Below are 22,906 nucleotides of genomic sequence, written 5' to 3'. Positions count from 1 at the left end.
CTTCAGAGCAGGTTAGTAATTGTGCTGCAGTAATTCTTATATTTTGTTCAATTAAGAGAATTATAGAAATAAAGTCAAAAGTTATTCCAAATCAGGGAGATTTCAGTGTGCTCTTGCAGAATGACCATTTGTTTTCTAAAGCATATGCTTGGCAGTATGTTTGAGAATATTTTGCTTCCCCCTCACTTTTTTCTACTAATGTACAGTATAAAGTCCTGTGGTAAGATACCTCTGGACCTACCTTCAGCTCAGACATCAGATGTGTGGGTTGGACTAGAAGATCTTGAAAAAATACTTCCTACTCAGATTTCTAAGAGTGTCTTAGTACAGTGCTTCCAGTTCTCTCCATCTTCTTGGAGCTGAAGGAGAGAAGGTGTGGTGTTGTTCTCTGCCATTCCCATCCACACCTAACAGATCACAGAATCACAGAATAAGCTGAAATGTAAGGGAGCCACAAGGATCATTGAGTCCCAGCTCCTGGCCCTGCACAGCGCCATCCCCAAGAGTCACACCAGGGGCCTGAGAGTATTGTCCAAACACTTATTAAAATCTGTCAGGCTTGGTGCTGTGACCACTTCCCTGGGAAGCCTGTTCCATTACAAAAAAACACCAAAGTGAATAGGAAGTGGTATGAAACTAAGTCTGTGGAAACAATGTACCTTTTTTTAATGCTGTTCCTTGTTTAACTTTGTATTGAGACATAAGTGGCTATCTCTGAGTGTTCCCGTAGGATGGATCAGCCGTACTCAGTTTGAAGAGACTTGGGCTACTTTGCTTGGTGTGCTCGTAACTCAGCCCATTGTAATGGACCAAGAGGAGAACCAGCAAGAGGTAGTGTCATTCATTGTATGTTTAAAATGGAATTTTACTTAAAGCAAGAAAAGTGTTTCTATTAATAAAACTGTAAAGCAGAAAAGAAGTGACAAACACTAAGGAATTTTTTTCTATTTTGTATTTCCTTTTTCTCATACCCTAGTGAGTTCAGAGACATCCATCTTCTGGCTTAGAGCCTCTGCAAGCATACAAATAGTGAGGAAAAAATTTAATGAAGCAGTTTCAACTCTTTATTAGTACATCACTCAACCCAGATTTTTCTTTTTCTGTAAGATTCTTGACTAGAAATGAATTGACATGAAGATGCATGTTCATGCGTCTTGCTCCCACTTGTAGATTGTATATTGGATACCTGGGCTTCTAGCTTGGGTAAATGTTCAAAATTCAGTGGAGAGCATTTGGGGATCAGAGCTCAAGAAATTTAGAGCAGAATTTGTGTCCAATTTATATACCAAAATTGGTATTTATATACCAATTCCTATACCAAATATTTCTGTCCAAAGAACAGCAACAAAACTGGGGCTGTGGCTGAGGGAGCTGAGGGTGTTTAGTCTCAGGCAGAGGAGGCTCAGGGGGGATCCTCATCACTCTCTAGAACTACCTGAAAGGAGGGTGTAGCCAGGTGGGGATTAGTCTTGTCTGCCATCTCTCAACTGAACTCCTTGAGTTGCACCAGGGGAGGTTCAGATTGGATATTAGGAAAAGAATTTTCACTAAAAGAGGGGTTAGGCATTGGAATAAGTTTCCCAGGGAGGTGGTGGAGTCGCTGTCTTTGCAAGTGTTCAGCAGGGGTTTGGATGTGGCACTTAGAGACATGGTCTAGGGGTGATTATGGTGGTACTGGATGGTCTCTGAAGGTCTTTTCCAACCTTGGTGATTCTGTGGAAAGTCAAGATAAGAGTGAACTTGGCTATCATGAAAGAGATTTTCCCTCTTCAACTGTCTTAACCTGCTAGCCAACTGATTTTACTAGGTTCTAGTTCTTTGACCTGAAAGGTTGTTTTCCTAGGTTTGTTCATGGTCCTGATGGTAGGTGCAGAGCCTAAAGCAGTTTGAAGAATTCAGAGGACAAACTGGATGCTGAGTAGCAGACAAAGGGGTTTGCTTCTCTTGCTTCCTAGGTGTCAGACTGCAAAAAGGAATAGGGAATCATCATCCCTCTTCCCTGTTTTAGCATTTTCTGTTAGTTATACAGGCTTTGACACCTTGATTTAACTGTCTTCTGCATAATGGCCATGTTGGGTCAGACTTAGGGCAAGCTATTGGTTGTTCCTTATTTGTCATGTAGGGAATATTTGTGGAACAAGAAGAATACTGCTCCCTTGCTTTCCAAGGTAGACCAGTATATTCAAAATTGCAAATATTTTAAGCACTGTTGTAAATTTCAGTATGTTAATATTTTCTGAAATAAAAATAAAATTTTTTGAAAGTTGAACATTGGTTACCATCTTACATCTTCTAAAAAGGATCAGATGCATTTGTGGTCTGATGCTTTGTTTCAACAAGTAACTAATGGGTAGCTGCAAAGAAAGAAGCTAAACACTTTTTAAAAAGCTCTGAAATGGACATCTTGAGGTTTTAATGCTGCTGGGACAAGAGAAGGATGCATGCAGAGTAACTGATTAGAAGGAAGGGTGTGTTGCTGCTGCAGTCAGTGTGTGCATTGTTTATGTCACATAGATTTCTGGATGGGGAAAAGAGTAGATGTCAGGCTTATTAATGATAATTTAGTGAAACCTGACAAACTGATATTCAGAGCTTTGGGGATTTTTTTTTCAATTCAAATTACAGTGAGTTCATTTTACAGGAAGATACAGAGAGGACCCAAATCAATGTTCTTGCAGTGCAAGCCATAACCTCCCTGGTGCTGAGTGCAATGACCATACCTGTTGCAGGCAATCCAGCAGTTAGCTGTTTGGAGCAGCAGCCCCGCAACAAAGCTTTAAAAGCTCTGGACACAAGGTACTTGTTCTCAAATGCATAAAACTTGTGGTTAATGTATAATGACAGTAGCTTAGTCTAATTGTAGGAAAAATACGTGTAGATTGTATTTTCTAAGTAAGAGTATATATGAGTGGATCTGTTTACAGAGAAGTTGCATGGACTTAGCATTGTGAACATGCTGACTTAAAAGATTATCTGAAAAAGATATCTTAATAAAATCTAGTAAACAATGTGTAGAACATATTTTCCAACATTTTCATTTCCCCGATACTGAAAATTAGCACAGACGCATAACATTACAGAGTGAGCCAGACTTGCACAAAACTGTTAAATGAAAAATCTGCTAAAATTGATTTCTCTTGGGCTTTTAGGTTTGGGAGGAAGCTAAGTGTTATCAGGGGAATTGTTGAACAGGAAATCCAGGCAATGGTGTCTAAGAGAGATAATATTGCTACTCATCACTTATACCAAGCTTGGGACCCTGTTCCATCACTTTCTCCTGCTACTACAGGTAAGAGCTTGTTTGTGGGGGAGAAGGGGAGAGTGAATTCCTTTTGCATTTAAAATGTGGAAAAGATACACTCAGAAAAATTTGAAATCCAGTTTGTGGAAAATGAAGCCATTTTCACATGTGCTTTATTATGCACATTTTAAAAATCCATCCTTTGTTTCATTACAGGTGCTCTTATCAGCCATGAAAAACTCTTACTGCAGATCAATACTGAACGAGAAATAGGAGATATGGATTATAAATTGGGACAGGTTTGTTAAAAGCTCAAATTTAAACTTGATTTTTATTACATTTCTTCCAGTTCTGAAAAATTAGTTAAGAAACATTGCTTGACATCAATAGAAACCAAAAGCTCTGGGTGATGCAGGGTCGGTCATAACTGGGTGTCTCCTCAGCTAGAAGGCTGTGTGTTGCCTGTCATTTAAATGAAAATATGTTTGGCTTCTAAGATTCTTCTAGGCTGATTGTTGGGGTGTTAAATCCACTTCTTTGCTATTTGTTTTTCTCTTTTGTGTGTTGTAAGGTCTCTATACACTCCATATGGTTAGGAAATAATATCACTCCACTGAGAGAAGAAGAGTGGGGTGAGGATGAAGAAGACGAGAATGATGTACCCGCTCCGTCCTCACCACCAACCTCTCCTATCAACACCAGGTATCTTATTTTTCTGTCTCTTCTCTCTTTTGAGTCATAGATAAGGTTTTATTTCTTCATGTTGAGCTCAATAAGCTGGGTTTATGAATTGGATGCTGGTAAATAACTGTATTATTTCAAATCAAACATTTGAGCAGAGCTTAAGAATAGCTGTTTTAACACTTGTTTATTGTTCCTTGCAGGAAACACCGGGCTGGTGTAGATATCCATTCTTGTTCTCAGTTCTTGCTTGAACTGTACAGTCAGTGGATATTGCCATCCAACCCCAGCAAGAGAACACCAGTGATTTTGATCAGTGAAGTGGTGCGATCAGTAAGTCTGAATTGTTATTCAGAGTCATAATTGAGTATATGTTACAAATGTTCAGAGCTAAGTAGCATCTATTAATATATGGAACACACAGAATTTTCTTGGCAGTGCTATTCTGTGGGCAGTACAGGAACAGAACTTGAACAACTACAGCACTATGCTGATTTAAGCTATATAAGCATCCAAATTGTGTATTCTGCTGCTGCATTCCAAATACTTCATTGTTACTTAATGGCAGTTTATATTTTACTTGACTACTTGCTAAAGCAAAATTTGCTTATCCTGTCCCTTTGTAAGAAAATGAAGATGGAACAACAATGTATGTTGTTGATTATTAAGTGTAGAAGCAAAACTAAAAACACAGGTGTGGAATGTGTCTTGACAGTCATTATTCACTCTTACTCTTATAACTTAAAATGAAACTATCCTTGCAAGAGAAGTATGTGCTATGTGTTTTGGGATGGTTTAGTACATTTTACATAGCAATGTTTGTTCATGTCCCAGAGTTACTTACTATAGTGGCTTTGATTTTGTAAACTTTTTGGTAAAAAGGACTTCTTGGAGGTCATTATTATCAGAGACGAATAGTGGAAATAATTCCTAACAACAGTAGTAATAGTTATTTCAGATTCTTGAGTAAATGTTTGCACATTTAATAGATCAATTGAGGAAATATTTTGCTTACAATTTTAACAGAAGGGAGAGTCAATTTTTGGCTGTCTGCTAATGGGAATTTTTTATATTCAATTTTAATTTCTGTACAGCTTCTGGCAGTGTCTGACTTATTTACAGAAAGGAATCAGTTTGAAATGATGTACACAACACTGACAGAGTTACGGAAGGTGCATCCATCAGAAGATGAGATTCTTGTACAGTATTTGATACCAGCTACTTGTAAAGCTGCTGCTGTTCTTGGAATGGTAAGAAAGTCTCAGAAAGTTTATTGCAAATTCACGAGTGTTTAGGTTAACTCAGCTTCTGCTGCAAAACCTGGTGTACTTGGTAAAGGTGCTTGTCTCTAAGAATATCCTTTAGCTGATCTGCATGGCTGTAAGAAGTAATAGGATATGTATTCTGGGCTTTCAGAGTTTGCAAACATTATCTCCAATTGCCCTGTATTCAAACAGAAAGGTTGTTTGATGTGGTGTTTTTTTGAGGTTTGAGCGTGATTTAATGGGCTTTTTGGTTTTTTTTACTGAATTCAGTGTTGCCTTTGCCCTGGATGCCTCATTTGTTACATTTCAGGCCAGAAATGAGGACTTGCAGAACAGCTTTTGCTAGATTTGTATTGCTGGTGAATGGCTGTAGTCTCATGGGAGGTTGGGAAAGTGCATGTGATGAATATATAGCCCCAGATAGTCAGGTATCCCTTTTCTTTCCTTCACTCTTCCCCCCACTGCATCATTCTGTCTTGAAATGTATAGACCAGAAGTACTTTCCAGTGAACATTTCAGAGTGGAGTTATTTAGGAAAAAAAAATAGAAATAATTTTGGAAGGAGTTAGCCCTTCTTGAAACTCTGAGACTAATATAACACTATATGGATAATAGTGGTAAAAGAAATTCTGAAAGGCTTTTAGGGTGGGGCTTTCAGTAGCTATTGCAGCAGCAACTCTGCAAGGGAACAGTACTATTTACTGAACTAATCCTTATCTTGTTTGGGTTTTTAAAATTTCAAATCCTGACATAACTTTGTACAAATAAAACAAAGTAGCATCAATTTCCAAGTTAATCTGCAACTCATCTCTTGTCTGATTGTATTAGTCTTGTGATATTTATTCAAAGTAGTTTAAGCCAGGCTCTGGTTTGTTCCCTTTTCTGCTCTTTAATTTGTTCCAAGTATTTCAGAATGACAGAACTTGCCAGTATTTAAACCAGTGTTGATTTCTGATGAGTACTCTTGTTGGGTGTATTAGGATAAAGCTGTGGCTGAACCAGTAAGCCGACTGCTGGAATCAACCCTGAGAAGCACCCACATGCCAAGTCGCATTGGAGCTCTGCATGGAATTCTTTATATCCTTGAGTGTGACTTGCTGGACGAGACAGCAAAGCAACTAATTCCAATTATCAGCGAGTATCTGCTCTCCAATTTGAGAGGAGTAGCACAGTAAGACTTCTTCCTTTCCCCCTGGTTCCAAACTGTTGCATGTTTACGTCTGAACAAAAGGGCTCTCTGTTGTTGGCAGCTGCCAGTACATTTTAGAGCGGGCTGTTGTATCAAACAGGTTTTGGCATTTTCATTGAAAATATCATCCAATTTTAGGTTTAATTTACAGAGTGAAATGGTATTTGAGGATAGAAAACTGTTTGATAGTACAGGCTTTTGTGTCTTTGGTAAACTGTGTTACTTAAACCTCATTTTCTGTCATTTTCATGATAATCAATATTCTCTCATTACACCTCAGCAATACTTTCTGTGATTTTAAAAAGGGCTTATGTTTCATGTTCAAAAATACTTTGAATTTCTAGAAATTGTTTATAGTGTCTCTGTTTGTGACCTAAACAACTTTGGTGTGACCACTAGTGTTTTTGCTCATTTACAGTTGTGTGAATATCCATAACCAAGAGCACATTTTGGTAATGTGTGCAGCTGCTTTCTATTTGATCGAGAATTACCCACTTGATGTAGGGCCTGAATTCTCTGCAGGAATTATACAGGTATGTTGTGATGCCTCCAGTGAGGGGTGGTTGTGTAACCTGAGACCACCACGTTAGCTGTCTTTAACACTTAACTTGGATACTGAGGTGTAGCTATTCTTTTGGGTTTAGTTTCATCAGTTTTTGTTAATACCTGATGCTGTTCCATGCTATTTTGGTGTGGTGCTAGAAGATGACCTAAATATACCTCAAAACCAAGTAGTTGTTTTTTTTTGCTTTATTTCAGATGTGTGGAGTCATGGTGTCTGGAAGTGATGAATCAACACCATCCATTATTTATCACTGTGTCCTGAGAGGATTGGAACGACTCCTTCTTTCAGAGCAGCTTTCCAGGCTGGACAGTGAGTCCCTGGTTAAACTGAGTGTTGACAGGGTGAATGTGCAGAGCCCCCACAGAGCAATGGCAGCCCTGGGATTAATGCTGACTTGCATGTACACAGGTATTCACTTTGTTATACCTCTGATGTGCTGGGAGACTGGCTTGCTAACAGTGCTAATTTTCTTAATTTATTTTTTTTACCAAGAGTAAAAGAAGTGTATTTTAACATCCACAGTGAACTTGTAACAAATTATTTTGGTTTAGGAAAGGAAAAAGTCAGCCCCAGCCGTATCCCAGATGCAAATCCTGGTGCTCCTGACAGTGAATCTGTGATTGTTGCTATGGAACGAGTATCTGTCCTTTTTGATAGGTAAGAGGACAAAATGTGTAAATGGTACTCTGGGAGGGAAACAATTGTGTTTGTCACTGTGAGCTCACTTCTCTATTTGACCGTTCTTACAATTTCTGACATGTTTCTTACATGTTTCTCTACTTACTGTTGCTTAAAAGTTACACTCCTGGTATACACAGTAACACTGATGGAATTGCTGAAGGCAGCACAAAAGTGCAGGAATGTAAATGAAAACCAGACGTGTCTGAACTGATACTGTGTGTTGCACAAACCATAATACTTCATAAATGTATTTCTAGCTCCCTTCAGGTCAGACTCTTAAGTGCTTTTCAGGATGTCTTCTACATAATCAAGGATATAAATCCAGTTTATGGGAAATAATCTTTCTAACCACCCTAAGAGTTTAAAACTTTTTTCCCCTTCCCTTCTCACAAGAGTTACTCTTTCTGAGGCTGTTAAGTAATTGCAGTGGAAGGATACAGTAAAACTTCTGTATTCACATGGAACTCATTAATGGGAACATTTCAAAACCCCTGTTTTGATCTGACAATCTCAAGCTGTCTTAATTGAGTATAGCATGTTAGATTTTGTGTAGTAGTTTGTGGGTAATGGTTTACATTTTTTAAAGTGTTCAGTGGTTTTTCCATAAAGCTGGAGGAGGGTTTCACTTCTGTACTTGGTGAGAACAGAACTAGAGCAGTGCTTGAGCATTTTTTAATATATCACTCTGAAGAGCTAGCAAAACAAATGTGACTACTGCAAGCAAAAAATAACTTCTGCAGGGAAGTATCACATGATGGTAACTTGATCTTGATACATCAACAGATGCTGCCTTTATTAGAAAGACTTTCTAATTAGTGTTATTTAAACAAAATTGTCTGTAGGTTGGAATATCTTTTCCCTACTTTACACAGCAATGCAGCTTGATTTTCTTGTTTGATATGCTGGTCATTCTGAGGTTGAATAAAAAATGCCAAGATGTTATGAATGAAAACTAGTGTTCTGTTTATATATGGTCTTTTCTCTGATAACTAGGAGGAGTGATCTCCCTGTCCTTTTTTGTTCCTGTTTAGTTTTTTCAGTATTCCTGTTGGTAAGTCTCATCTCTGATGCAATTCCAGACCTTCAAAAAATGTGATTATTCAAAACAGAAAAGGGGAGAGCGTGGGGTAAGGACACACCTGTAACAGCTTCTGACAGCTTTGATAGACCTCTTTAGGTAGTCTGTTATTAAGATTACATGAAGATTTGAATTCATCAGTGCTGAGAACTTGCCTACTCAGAGATGAAAGTAAAATGTTCTTTCCATTGCCAATTAAATTGGAAAAGAACAAGATATGTGTTGACATTCAATCATAATATATTAAATTTTTTATTATTTTCAGGATCAGGAAGGGATTTCCTTTTGAAGCTCGAGTAGTGGCTCGGATTCTTCCACAGTTCCTCGATGATTTTTTCCCCCCACAAGATGTAATGAACAAAGTCATTGGGGAATTTCTGTCCAATCAGCAGCCATACCCACAATTCATGGCAACAGTAGTTTATAAGGTAGTATTTTTTTTTTTAATATATATTATATATATATATATATTTATTTATTTTTCTTAAATGTTTCAGAAAATTTCTAAATAATTGTCAGCTCAGCTGAAGGGCCATATACCACTTTTGCTAATTAGATCTAAAAAACCTGCCATGATTAAGCTGTCCTGCTGTGAGCTTTGGTTTCTAGGCAGCATCAAGGGCTAGAATTGCCATGTCACCTAGAGGCCAAAGCTCACAGCAGGACAGGTCAGTCACTGATAATGAGAAAATAAAGAGAAAATTAGTGGTTGTGATCCTGGTGCTCAGATTCTAGATCTGAGTGAGCCATCACCTTGTAAACCTAAAAGGCAAGCCCCTGTGGCTTCAGCTGGGCTTTTGGGCTTTTGGCTCTTCAGCACCTACTGAGCTTGTGCATCACTGGAGAGTGTATGTGCACAGCACGTGTGATCTATAAAAAACAAAAACACGACACAAGTTGCATATTTCTGTGTGATTACTTCAGTTTGGCACATTTGTCATGAGTCCAGTTCACTAATTCATTAGACTCAAAGTTGTCCCCAGGAAGCCAGTTTGTAACCCTCAGAGCTTTGTAGCCAGAGAGAACCTTTACAAGAGAAACTGAACTTTTTCCTGTATCCATCCACCCTGTCTTTATTCCTGTGTGCAATATTTTGCAGGTGTTCCAGACACTGCATAGCACTGGACAATCCTCGATGGTCCGTGACTGGGTGATGCTCTCTCTCTCTAACTTCACACAAAGAACACCCGTGGCAATGGCAATGTGGAGTCTTTCCTGTTTTTTTGTCAGTGCTTCCACTAGTCAATGGATTTCAGCAATGTATCCTAAAAAGATTGAATGTTTGCCATTTCTGGGTAATTATAGTGTAAAGCCTTGAAGGGTAAGAGTACAAGTGTAAGACACAAAAAAAGTAGTTCTACTGCAGAGAGTAATGGTGTATATTGCTTTGTGCTGTTGGTACCTCAAGTTATTAGGAAAAAAAAGAACATCTAAACAGATTATGAGAACAAAGTTATCTAAAAAAACTACTGCTTTAAGATCAGTTTCTTTTGGCCATGCAAGTTGACTGGGAAAGTCCTTACTTTGAAGTACTTTTTAAAAGCTTCACCAAGATAGTATTGCTGTGACCTTTAAAAGTTTTGCTCTGTATTCCTTCTGCAAGATAAAATACATTGAAAAAAAAATGAAAGAAGCCAACAAACTCAAAAATCAAGAGAATTATCCTCTACATCCAAACTGTATTTTGCAGTTATCACCCTGACTGTGTGCACTGCAGTAATAGTGAGCTTTGGCAATGGAATGGCATTGGCCAAATAAATTGGAACAGACTGCTTCCAATTTATCTCTATATCTCTCTTTACACACACACACATATATATATGTGTATATATATATATATATGGTATTAGTGCTGGGTTTATTTAAAAACAAATTAACAACCCCCTGAAACAAACAGAAAAATAACTAGTGCATTTTGTGTGCAGAGAAAGAAGTGGCCATTTGTCATGTTTGAGGTGTCCTAATGACTCTCAACCACAGCAGTGCTCTTTGGCTCTCAGCAGTTGCTGATTGCATTGTTTGCTCCAATGGATAGAGAAAACTACTGCTAGCTTGAAATTAATTTCTGAGGATAAGAAATTGTGTGGTGTTAAGGAAGAAATAGGATTTATGTAGTAGCAGTTAATTGCCAGATGACAGCATTTTGCACTTGAATGTTGTTGGCGAACTTAAGAATAAAATGTGTAATGGGGATCAGTGTTTAAAGTGCTCAACCAAAAGAGGGCCAATGTCTGTCATTTTATGGCCTTAACTTGTATTTCAGTCTTCCACATATTATCAGCAGAATGGGAAAATCAGAGCAAGTGGATGTTAACATCTTCTGTTTGGTGGCCATAGACTTCTACCGACACCAGATCGATGAAGAATTGGATCGGAGAGCCTTCCAGTCGGTGTTTGAGGTGGTAGCATCTCCAGGAACCCCATACCATCGCCTGCTGACTTGTTTGCAAAATGTCCACAAGGTCACAGCATGTTGAACATCCTGATGTGTAGTGGAACTGCATGACTAGTGTTGGAATATGAATTACAAGGAATGCAAGATGAAGATAATACCTGGGGTTGCATTTGTGATAAATACGGACCTGTCACTTTTCCTTCCAGCATGCATGGACAAGTGCTCTGCAGCACTGGAAATCACCTGAGAAGTCAAGTGTAGTTGTTGTTGACACCAAGCACCTCTAAATGGAATGAAGTATGTCAGTGTTTGTCAAGTGATGTTGGGGACTAATGTGAGCCGCACATCCAAGCTGTAAAATATGAGCTAATACCACATGCAAGGTATCTGGTATTCCTCTTCTTCCCAATATGCAGCTGAAGCCACTGTGGTGCAGCCAGTGAGACACTGACAGACTGTTATTGCAACGTGCAGTCGTTAGCCAACTTCATAGTTTTATGTACCTGTATATACTGTTGTGTAGTACAGAATAGAATTTGTTTCCTAATGTCTCTCCCAAACAAGGAAAAGAGAAAATGGCTTTTATGATTTACACTTCCAGCATGTAATTTCTCTCTCTGGATTTTCTGCTATCCAGTGGTGTATGTGTTGGTGATACCAGAGATATAGTGCACATACGTAACCACACGTTTTTCTTTTTTCTTCTCAGGATTTCAAATTTGAGTACAGTATATCAGTGAAAGAAATTTTAACTTAAATATTTCTATATTATGTACAGTATGTAAAATTGTAAGATGTGTGGTGCATGAGCTGTGCTGTAATTGGAGATGAACAAAAGCCATGCTACTGAATGTCTTGACATCTGTATTGTCCTCATTTTTATTCCTCGTTTTTGAATTCATATTCCTTTTGGAAATCCATCTTAATGTACAGATTACATCTTGTTATGCATCTCACTTTTTCCTAAAGTGCTTTAAAACTGGAAATTGTTGATTAATTTGTCTTGAGAAACTGTACTAAGGAGGCATTCTTGTGATCCACTTTACTGTAGCTTCTTTTTAATTCCTTTATTTTGAGACATAATGGTAAAAAAGAGGACTAGTCACTCTGGATCAAACTTCAGATACTTAAGAAACTGCTCTTATTTGCTGCACAGCATTTTAAGAGACAAAATGGTGCAAGCTCCCCAGTAGTCAACAACCATTTGACCTTTCCTAACTGAGACCATGGAGTCATCTGGACCACTCTCATGTAAACAAATATGTGGTAGCAGTAAAGAATCAGAAGGCTGCTGTGGTCTACTTTGGGACTGGTTACTAAAGTGTTAGATTACACAACCTCTTTTATTACCTGTTGTATCCATAATGCTTTAGACACAAACACAAATCTCCGTGAATTTCAGGACACTACACAGGGCCAGATTTAGCTTTTAGTCACCACCCAGGGAATGCCATTGATTCCTAAGCTTTACATGAGGAAATCTAGCACAGCGTTTGTCTTTAGTTGTATTTTAGTCTTTCATTATAGAGAAATGATACCTTGGTTCTCAGTCAGATCATACATTCAACCTCTCTTCATTTTCTTATCACACCTTTTGGTGACACTTGGAAAAATGAGATAGTGTTGTCAGGAGGAGCATGTACTGTATGTATTTCTGTATATAATGTATATGTTGAAATTATACACATGTGACAACATTTAATGTATACAGATGTGTATATTTGTATTTATTAAACCCATGTATTTAAACTAATTCCAATCTAGACCAAAAATTGTTGCTTCTGCCCGTAAATTGATTACAAAGGAATTGTCCACTGGTGTTGCTGCCTTTTAGAAATTGGTAGAGGAAATTGATAGAATGGGCAGTAGAAACAACTGTAGATGTTGCTGTATTTAGCTCTCTACAGGTCTTATTATCTAGAGCAATTATTTCTGTCCTTAGTTGGGTTACTCTTCTTCCTTGGGCCACAGCACTGTGGTTATTTTTAAAAGAAACTGAACAGGATTTCACAAAAGGTTTAATAAAATAGGTACTGTTTGAAAGTTTTTGAGTTATATTGGAAATTATCTTAATTCTGATAAAAGTCTAATTCCAGGCAGTGAGATATAATGCCTTGTGTTTGCATTAAGGGGTAGCATAGATCACTCTTCCCTTTTGTAATCACCAATAATCGTTTTGTACTGTAAACCCACACACCAGTCAGTTTTTGTATGATATATAGTTTAAGTGAAGATATTTTTGTAAGCTATTTTCCAGAATTTAAAATAGATTTTAATATATTTTTTAAGCATCAGGTTAGTCAAATTCTCACCATATAACAGTATATGTTGTGTTATGAAACTGTTGAATTCTTCATAATTTTAAGCTCCTCGTGATTAACACAGACCAGCTGATTACTTTACCTTGGGATCACGGGAGCTAGACCCTTTATGAAACTTCCCAAACCAGCTTGGGACTTGCTATAGAATCTTTCAAGCCAATGAAGAAATACTGAATTAAGCAGTCAGCACAGCTGGGTGAAAAACATTAGATGTGACAGACTCCCATTCCTCAAATGCCTCTTGCCAGCCTTAGAGCAAGTATTTGCATTACCTGCTTCAAGACAAGATCTAGAGCTGATGCACTCAGTTCTAACCTCACACAGATTCACTGGTTATAACTTCATCTGTTTTAACCTCTCTTGCAGATTTGTTGTAGTGTATATACCTCCTGTAATGTGTCCCAAGTCTCTAAAGAAGGGCACCTCCTCTTAGGAAATTTTCTGTGACCTGAGGAATTGTAGCTTCAGGGTTTTCCTAGTGTGGGAGCACACTGCAGTAGTGCTTCAGTTCAGACATTTCATTGTAGCACACTTTCCTGTCTTCTTCCTAGACATTCTTTCCACACCTTTATTTCTTTGGGAATTAAATCATACTCAAAATCACTCCTGTCTGCTTTTAGTGACACGAGCCACGAGGTGTGCCACTGTTGCAGCAGAACGGTGGCCATTAAGGGATTCTGATGTTGGATTTAAAGGAAATAAAAATACTGCTTGTCCTTTGAGACTAACTCTATGCAAGATTTTATTTCACAGAGTGTTTTTAACTTGCTGTAAACAGAAAGCTAATTCTGAAAATCAGGCTGTTCATTTTTTCATTGAGATAGGGTAGAAATGTTTGGTCTTTAGACCTACATTTATTGTCCTGGCTAAACAAAGACAGCATTTTTAATGTGCTTTGCGTAAAAGTGGCTTCTTTACAGCATTACAAGATGAGAGGTATGGCATGATTGGGAGCATACTTGAGACAGATTAATGTTTAAAACTTCAATTACAATTCACTTGTCAAAGAAACTGCATTACTAAATCTGTAACGTGGCCCTCCCCTAAGAACATTGTATGCCAGCCAGCTTGTTACAAATAGCTTTTGGACCAGCTACCCACTGGCCCATTGAATAAAGTTTGCTTTGTGTTTCATTTCAGCCTGCCCCCTCCCTTGCACTGAGAGCAAGAATGAGGAGTTGCAAACGACAACTTACTGTAAACCAGTTCTTATTTGTGGGATTCAAAGTATTTTCTTTACTATTTATGTTATTTTCCAGTTGCAATTGAATGTGAGTTTATTTAAATCTTCTCTAAAGTGTATACTCAGATGTCATTTCTTGCCTAAAGCATCTAGTAAATGATTGTGTGTTACTTTTGCTTTGGTAGGAATGCCTTCTTAGCACCAAGACATTGCTTGTTTTTTAACCACCAGCAGCATTACAAAAGCATTGAGTAATGAGTGAACAGATTTAGGTCAAATGAAGGGACCAAGTGGAACCTTTTGAGTTAAAAGTAATTTGCTGATATCTAGTAGATTTGCCTTAAGAGTATTCTGTCTTGCCATTCTCCTTTTTCAATGGCTGTTAACTGTACAGCAGATAAGGAGGTTGTGTCAAAAGCACTGCAAAGACCGTTCTCCAAGAGCAGCAGACCTGGTTTGTCTTACGATTTTGTGGAGCTGTCAGGGCTGAGCATTTATGCTTCCATAATAAAAGAAATTTTAGGGTAAAATGAGCAATAAACAATAGCAATAAGCAGTTTAATTAAATTGAGTCATTCAGGATCTTACCCAGTGGTTAAAAGGGATGGGAGAAGATGGGGAACTAATTGAGTACATTCATTGTGTAAATCAGACTTTCTCCATGTACAATCCCAACTAAACTTTCTACTAAAGGTGAAATCAACTGAGTGACAATGGTAGGTGTTTTGCTCTTTTAGAACAGTTTTGGTTATAAGGACACAATTGCTGAAAGCTACAAGAGGGCAAAATACTTTGCTAGTTTTGAAGTAGTTTAAGTATTTTAAAGTGAAAACAAGCTGCTGTAAAAACTAGAGTAAGCAAGTAGCAAAATTTTGGGGACATTAATGATGTTAATTTAACCTAATACAGAGATTTTGGGTGAACTCTTCCTGCATGCTACCAAAATATCCATTTAAAAATCTTGAGAATCCCAGTCATACCCAGAAGAGCTTCTATGATATATCTTGATAGCATTCAGGTAACTGGGTATAAATGCTGCAGAGCATTTGTGAAGCATGTGCTGCTTTAGTCATGTGCATTTTGTGTGAGCTTATCATTCCCATCAGTCCGTGTATACACACCATCAAGTTGGAAAAACTTGGCAAGGGTAAGGTAACGCCCCCTGTGGTGGGGTACAGTTTGAGGGCAATGACGAGCAAAAGCTTGGAGCCCCCACCTGAAAAGCAATTGTACTCAAGGGAAAAGAAAAGCATATAATTTTAGATGTATGTTTAAGTTTAAAAAAAAATGCTGAAAGTACTGCACATTGAAACTAAAAGAGAAAATAAAATGCAACTATTACTGTAAGTGATTTTTCTCTGGTTATTTAAAAAAAGAGCTTGATGCATTCTCACTAGAGTTTTTCCCCAGTATCTTTTCTTTCCAGCAACTATCAAAATACTGAGTATTATTAAGACGTGCAAGAATACTTGAACTCTCTGCAAATGTAGCTATGCTGCACAATCACAGTGCTGTTCGCAATTAACCAAGAACTATCACGGCTGAGCTTTTAATTGTATCTAACAGTCATGCTTGCCAAAACTTCTCTGGGATTCTAGATGAGATCAGAAAAGGCAAAATTCAAGTGTACAGCTGTATTTGTGAATGAGAGTGTATTTATCCACAGCAGTGCTGGGGAGGGATAATGTTACACAGGAGAAGAAATGGTTTAACTTGCTGAAGCTTGGTTTCCCAGCTGTTGGGCTTGCATCTTAAAAGAAATTTCTGGGTGGTCCTGCTGCTGAACACTGGAGGATCTCTTGCAGTACTCAACGGCTCAGAGACATCTTGTTTTGATTAACTTTGCAGCACTTGGCTGTTCCCTGGAAACTCTGGCATAAAGTTTGAAGTAGTAGTTTAATGTAGAAAGCACGTGCTGGTTTTGTCCTGAGTCAAAGTAACTTCTTTTACATCTTGTTTTTCTGTGTCAGCGTTGGTGGCGACTGATCCGCCGCTGTGCCACCTTTTAGTGTAGCCGTGGAGCTGAGGGACAGAGCTGTGCTGTGGTAAGTGCCTTTGTCTGCAGAGCTGGAGTCTTGTTTGAGTCATAAAGTCTTCATCTTTTTGTCACTCAGAGAAGAAAAAACATTTAATTTCTGCAAATAGTACCCCTAAAGATGAATTACCAGGCACAGGGGGATGAAGCATTACACTTAGTAGACTAGAACTTTTTAAATTTACTAGAACTTCTTTTGTTTTTCCCACTGCCTTTCCTGTCCTGTATAGGTATTGTGCTTTTTTTTCCTACTTCTTAGTTAGTGCAGCTGTGAAGAGTATTGCAGCTATCATTTGGGAATTGGCAGGGCTCCACCCCAGTTACAAGACAAAGGCTTTGATTGCCTGTAGAATTAAACATAATTATACCATAAGTTTTGCATAACTGTTTGAAGAGATGAAAAGATTTGTAACTTGTAGGTTTGTTAAAAAGTTGGAAGTAGGAACATGAAAAAGTTCATACAGTTTATATAGAATGCTATCTTCGGAGTGAGCCAAGCCTTCAACTCTTCTATTGCAGCCATAAGTCCACCTTAATTTTGTTTCTGATCTTTCCCATGGTGTACACATCCAAATATGGCAGAGCAGTCCCGTACCCCAGGTGCTGTTTTCTTATCCTTCAAGCTGCAAACATCATGGGTAGATTTTGATCAAGTGCAACCTTATTGTTTTATCTGATTGTTTACATTTTGGAGTTCTTTCAGCCAGGCTGCAGTGTTTGGGCTCCAAGCAAAATGCATCCCTCAGGGCTGGGTTTGACCATGCACCAGATGCCCACAGAGCTGTGAGCCAGATTAAGTCAGGCCATTTAAATACAAGGTTTTTGCTAATCTAGCTCATCTTGAATTATATGCACTGTAAAACTTCAAGTCAGTGTTGAAATAACATCTCCAAATTAGAATCTTAGTCTTTTGTACCCCTTTCTTCCCCTGAGGAAGAAGAACTAAATGTGTTTTCATCCCTGTCTTGCTGTTAAATGGCTCTAGGATTGAAGTCTTGTCCAATGGAAAAGCAAGTGTAAAGCTTGCTAACTTAACTTTTCTTGGTGTGTCTTGTTAATGTTGACATTTCAGATATCTTTGGCATTTGATTTAACATCTATGAAAATAACACAATTCATTGTTTAACATTTATTTCAGGCAAGTTTGGGCAGATACTCTTAATTACACTTTGTTCATAGTAATTTTTCTTTGCCTTCTTAACTGCTTCAAACTACCACTGTTTTAAATGAACACTGGATGCTGCAGATCTGGGAGGTATTTTTAAGTGCTTTCCAGGCTTCTGATCCTTCCATCTCTTGGTAATGTGGCTTAAGCTCATTCCTTCTCCTCCTGTCTTCTTTCCTCTGCCTTGGCTGCCAGAGTAAATACTTCACCTGTTGAATGCTTTAAAATAAAATTGTATGTCACCAATAGATTGGTATGTGACTAAGTAACAGAGGATAAGGCTGAGTGATCCAAAGTACCTGGAGTTTATTAATTAATTGGGAGTCCTGAAGAAGTGAATCTTTAGAAGGGGACCAAATAAACCTGCAATTTTTTGCCACCCAATATGGCAATTTAAGAATATTGTTCAGATGTTTGCCTTCATCAGTACCAAAATCAAATGCTTTCACTAATGTTTCAATCTGTACTTTGGCTGCTTTACTGCTTTTGTGGTTGTCTTGGGGATGATTCTATCTGTGCTTACTGAAGCAACATATTTATATACTGCAGTTACTTAAATGTGAGCTTGTGGATAATACCTGTTCCCATTGCAGTGTGATCTGATAATATTTCCAAAAAAAAGTGAGAAATGTGATCTGGCAGCTGGGAAACTTGCAGGCAGCACTAACAGTAATAGTGAAAGGACCTGCTGCTTCAGAAATCATTATCTGGGACCAAGTCACATTATCAATGGTAAACAGAGGCTTGTATTATGCTGACAGGTTAATTTTCCAACACTCCCACTGGCCTCCTGTGGGGTTTGAGAGTATCCCTGTGTGGGAAAGATACAGCAAACCTGGTCTGATTCGAGTTGAGTTGTCTCAGATGACAGGATTAAGCAAATCTATGCTTCTTAGATCCATAAAAATCCAAACTGCACATTTTACCTTTGAAAATAATGAATCCAGGGGTGATGATGGAGTGCTGTAAGAAGTCGCGTTGAGTTGTCGTGTTACACTTGAAAATATTGCTGCCCCATATGTACTGGTGAAAGTATGAGGTGCTCAGTTTGTTGCAGTGAGACTTAGAGTGCCCAAATCATCACCTGGCTATATCATATATAATATATCACAATCCAGGCAATTCGTGGACCTTGAAAAGGTCTCCTTGGAGACCAAACAGCTGTGGTGCACCCAAGGACAGAGAAGCATTTATGACACTTTTAAGGACATTACAGGACAGAGCCAGGATGGTTCCTCCTGGGAAAGGGAGGCTTCATGTAGTGTGATTGCAAGATACAGCCCAGGGACCAAGGAATGGTAGGAAACAGCATCTTCTCATTCTTCACTTTCAATGGCTTCACCATATTATGCCTGAAAATGTTGAAGGTTCCTGTTATTAAAGGTGTGAGAGAATTTTTTAGGTTTGCTCTCAGCTTTTGTGTTTAGCTTTCTCTTGCACAATGGGTGTTTATAGAGCAGCAAGGAAAAGAAACCCATTTTCAATAATCTGTGATAGTAAGTTTATTGAGTTGAGTGGGTCTTGGGTCTTCAAAGAGGCAGGAGCAGTTGTTGTAAAAGTTGTTTATTGCATGAATACATCAGCCTCAAAGGCAAAGACTTCAGAGTATTAAAGTCTCTTAAAATCTTTTGGCATCAAGTTCTGATGTTCTGAGCAGAAGCAGCAGCAGAAGCTACCTTTTTTTTGCACCCCAATATAGGGGGATTTTATTCATAAATCATCCAATCAGCTAAAACCATGATTCTAAAACATACTTCCTACACCGCTCTGAGCTTAATTCTAATGTGTGAAAGTAGTGTCAGCTCTTACATAAAATTTACCCATGTAGTTCTATCTGTTCACACAAATAGTTCTCTCTGTTCTATCTAGAAATGCAAACAATGTTCTGCTGTGTTTTCATTATGCCTGGAGCTAAGTTAATTTTGTGAAAGGTATTACTACTGAATTTTAAACTAGGCTTTAGGGCTTTTTACTAGCTAATACAGTCTCTTAAAGGTACTTAAGATATATTTCTACTTACTTAAAACTAAAACTTACACTCTTACTTCATGTCTGTGTGGTTTAATATATTTCAGTTTCTCTAAAGGTTCCAATTCAATCCCTGAATTCCGTTCTCTCTCTGAGGGATTCAGAGGGGCTTCTATTTCATGCATTCCAACATAAGTTGAAAGAAGGTTGCAGAACTTGAAACTGCTTCTTAGTATTGTTCTTTTTCCTTCGACTTAGACCTTGAGTGTTCCTTTATATTTGATTATGAAAAGAATAAATACTTTATTTTTTCTTTGAACTACAATTTTCCCTGTAAATTACTATTCCAGAGTCAGCCAGAACTGTCTTTCTTCTTTTTATACAGGTGCCTTTCATCCACTTGAGGAAATGAAATATGCTTTCTTTTCTTCTCCTGAAAATCAAAAATACTAAGTTTTTCTCCTTTTTCTAGTTACAGTTGCATCTCCTCATATTGCTGCATTTTTCTCTAGTGAGAGTCTGATGTTTTGAATTTTCACAGGTAATATTCTTGCCTTATTTGGTTTCTTGATCACATTCCAGAAAGTTTCTTCTTTGAAAAGATGTTACTTTTAAGTTACTCAGTTTTGATGTTCATTGCAACATTAAGGCTTATCAGACACCCATTTCCTAGATCCTCCTGCTGGGGGACAGAAGTGATGCTTGTTTCCAGTCCTCAGGAGCTTCCCCTGATGGCCACAGCCTGTGTGACATCAGCCAGATTCCTCAGCCCCTCGATGCATCCTGTGGACTTGTGTATGCCTATCTTGTCTTGTGTATGCCTATCTTGTCTGAATGTTCCCCAATTCCATTCTCTTCCACTGAGGGTGAGCCTTTGTGGCTCCAGACTTTCCCATGGGTGGAACGGGGATTCTTGGATTCCTCCACCAAATCTGGTGCCCCTGGACATGAGCTTTGGTTTTCATTTTCCTTTCAAAAACATGCTTTTATTATGCTTTTAGTACTTACCAAGAATGCTGAACCCAGGCTTTTCTCACAGCAGCCCAGCAGAGTGCAGGCACAGCCCCAGGGCACCCAGCAGCCCCACGGGCCCCCATCCCTGCAGCTCTGCTCCACGCTGGGGCTCCTGCCAGCTGCCTTTGAGGGAGAGCCTGTCGGGGACTGCTGGTGACAGATTAAAACCTGAATTCACAGCCAGCTGCTGAAGTGGCCTCTTCCCGAGGTAAAGGCTTTTGTAGCTTTTCCAGTTACCTTTGAGCACTCCTGCCTTTCCTGCTCGCACGGTTTAGCTTTGACTTTCTTCTCCTTATCTGTCACTAGAGAGTAATTGCCCTTTTCATAAGGACCTTGCTTTAACCTTGAACAGCAGTTCCCTGGCACCTGATGAGCATGCTGAACTATATATACTGATGAAAGAGTGAGGTACAGTCCTAATGCCTTCCTTGATGGTTTTTTTTTTTAATCTGTTTCAAGGAGCCCTTTCAGATGGGACACGAAAGCTCTCCCATTATTATAAAATTCCTTATGAAATATTTTTGTTTTGAAAAAAAGACATATTCAGAATAGTGGGGTAAAAGCATAGTCTTATCAGGCTGAAGCTGCAATATCCAAGCTGTTTCCAGTTGCTCTTATCTGTCCTTTCATTTGGTTCTAAACATGAAATGGGCATTTCATTATTAAATGCATACAGAGCCTTTCATTCTAGGGGATACTCCTGTACACACTTCAGTGGGGATTTTTGCAGTATGTGGTAACTTACAAGCAAAAGGTAGATGTTTTTATGACAATACTCTGACAGGAAGTGCTGCAATAGGAATCTGTACTGAAGAGGGAGAACTCTCCTTTCAGGACATGGTTGAGGAGACTCACCAAATCACAGTATGAGCGAGGTTGGAAGGGACCACAGTGGGGCATCTGGCCCCACCCTGCTGAAGCAGGGTCAGCCCAGAGCACATGGCACAGGATTGTGTCCAGATGGTTCTTGAATATCTCCAGTGAGGCAAATGCCACACTCTCTGTGCAGTCTGTTCCAGTGCTCAGACCAGTGAAGAAGTTCTTCCTCATATTCAGGTGGAACTTCCTGTGCATCAGTTTCTGGTCCTTGTCTCTTGTCCTGTTGCTTGGCACCACTGAGCAGAGTTTGATCCACCCTCCTGACACCCTCCCTGCAGATACTGACAGACATTGATGAGGTTCCCTCTCAGTTTGAGGCTGAACAGGCTCAGCTCCCTCAGCCTTTCCTTACAAGAGAGACTGTCCAGAGCCTTCATCATCTGTCACACTCCACTGGACCCACTCCAGGATCTCCATGTCTCTCTTGTCCTAAGGAGCCCAGAACTGGACACAGCACCCCAGGTGTGTCCCACCAGGGCTGAGCAGAGGGGCAGGATCTCCTCCCTTGACCTGCTGGCACTGCTCCTCCTCACACAGCCCAGGACCCCATTGGCCTTCTTAGCCACAAGGACACACTGCTGGCCCACGGACAGCTTGTGTCCACCAGGACCCCCAGGTCCTTCTCTGCAGAGCTGCCTTCCAGCAGGTCAGCCCCCAGCCTGGGCTGCTCCATGGGGTTGTCCCTCCCCAGGTGCAGGACCCTGCATTTACCCTTGCTGGATTTCAGAAGGCTCCTCTCTGCCCATCTCTCCAGCCTGTTGAGGTCCTTCTGAAGGGCTGCACAGCTCCCTGGGGTACTGGCCACTCCTCCCAGCTTTGTGTTGGCAGGGAACTTGCAGAGGAGCCATCTGTTCCTTCATCCAGGTCATTGATAAAGATGTTAAACAACACAGGGCCCAGTAGAGCACCCTGGGGGACACCACAGGTCTCCAGCTAGACCGTGTGCCACTGATCATGGCCCTCTGGGATCTGCCACTCAGCCAGTTCTCAATGCACCTCACTGCCCACTCACCCAGCCCACAACTCCTGAGTTTGCCTACGAGGATGTTGTGAGACATGGTGTCAAAAGCCCTGCTGAATTCAAGGTAGACAAAATCCATTGCTCTCCCCTCAGCCACCCAGGCAGTTGCTCCTTTGTAGAAGGCAGTCAGGTGGTCAAGGTTGATTTACCTTTAGTGAATCCATGCTGGCTGCTGATCACCACCTTGTCTTCCATGTGGATGTATGGCTCACAGGAATAAAACTG

The 22,906-nt window shown here is 39.4% G+C and overlaps 1 protein-coding gene across 3 annotated transcripts in view; it reads left to right on the top strand.

Moving 5' to 3' along the window:
- The window catches only part of HTT (huntingtin), a 77,016-nt gene extending 61,070 nt beyond the window's left edge, over positions 1 to 15,946 (top strand). For all 3 annotated transcript variants that reach the window (XM_053975050.1, XM_053975049.1, XM_053975051.1), the window contains 14 exons: positions 731 to 831; positions 2,642 to 2,796; positions 3,150 to 3,289; positions 3,458 to 3,540; positions 3,813 to 3,943; positions 4,126 to 4,255; positions 5,017 to 5,172; positions 6,168 to 6,358; positions 6,795 to 6,909; positions 7,136 to 7,349; positions 7,493 to 7,598; positions 8,966 to 9,128; positions 9,800 to 9,960; positions 10,964 to 15,946. In XM_053975050.1, coding sequence (XP_053831025.1) covers positions 731 to 831; positions 2,642 to 2,796; positions 3,150 to 3,289; positions 3,458 to 3,540; positions 3,813 to 3,943; positions 4,126 to 4,255; positions 5,017 to 5,172; positions 6,168 to 6,358; positions 6,795 to 6,909; positions 7,136 to 7,349; positions 7,493 to 7,598; positions 8,966 to 9,128; positions 9,800 to 9,960; positions 10,964 to 11,177 — 2,060 coding nt within the window. In that variant the 3' untranslated portion in view covers positions 11,178 to 15,946. The remainder of the gene's footprint in view (positions 1 to 730; positions 832 to 2,641; positions 2,797 to 3,149; positions 3,290 to 3,457; positions 3,541 to 3,812; positions 3,944 to 4,125; positions 4,256 to 5,016; positions 5,173 to 6,167; positions 6,359 to 6,794; positions 6,910 to 7,135; positions 7,350 to 7,492; positions 7,599 to 8,965; positions 9,129 to 9,799; positions 9,961 to 10,963) is intronic.
- The last annotated feature ends 6,960 nt before the right edge of the window (positions 15,947 to 22,906 follow it).

The sequence above is a fragment of the Vidua macroura genome, chromosome 4, assembly GCF_024509145.1.
Source record: "Vidua macroura isolate BioBank_ID:100142 chromosome 4, ASM2450914v1, whole genome shotgun sequence".
Classification (NCBI taxonomy): domain Eukaryota; kingdom Metazoa; phylum Chordata; class Aves; order Passeriformes; family Viduidae; genus Vidua; species Vidua macroura.
Note: the sequence above shows the minus strand (reverse complement) of the source record. Positions and strands in the feature narration are given on the sequence as shown.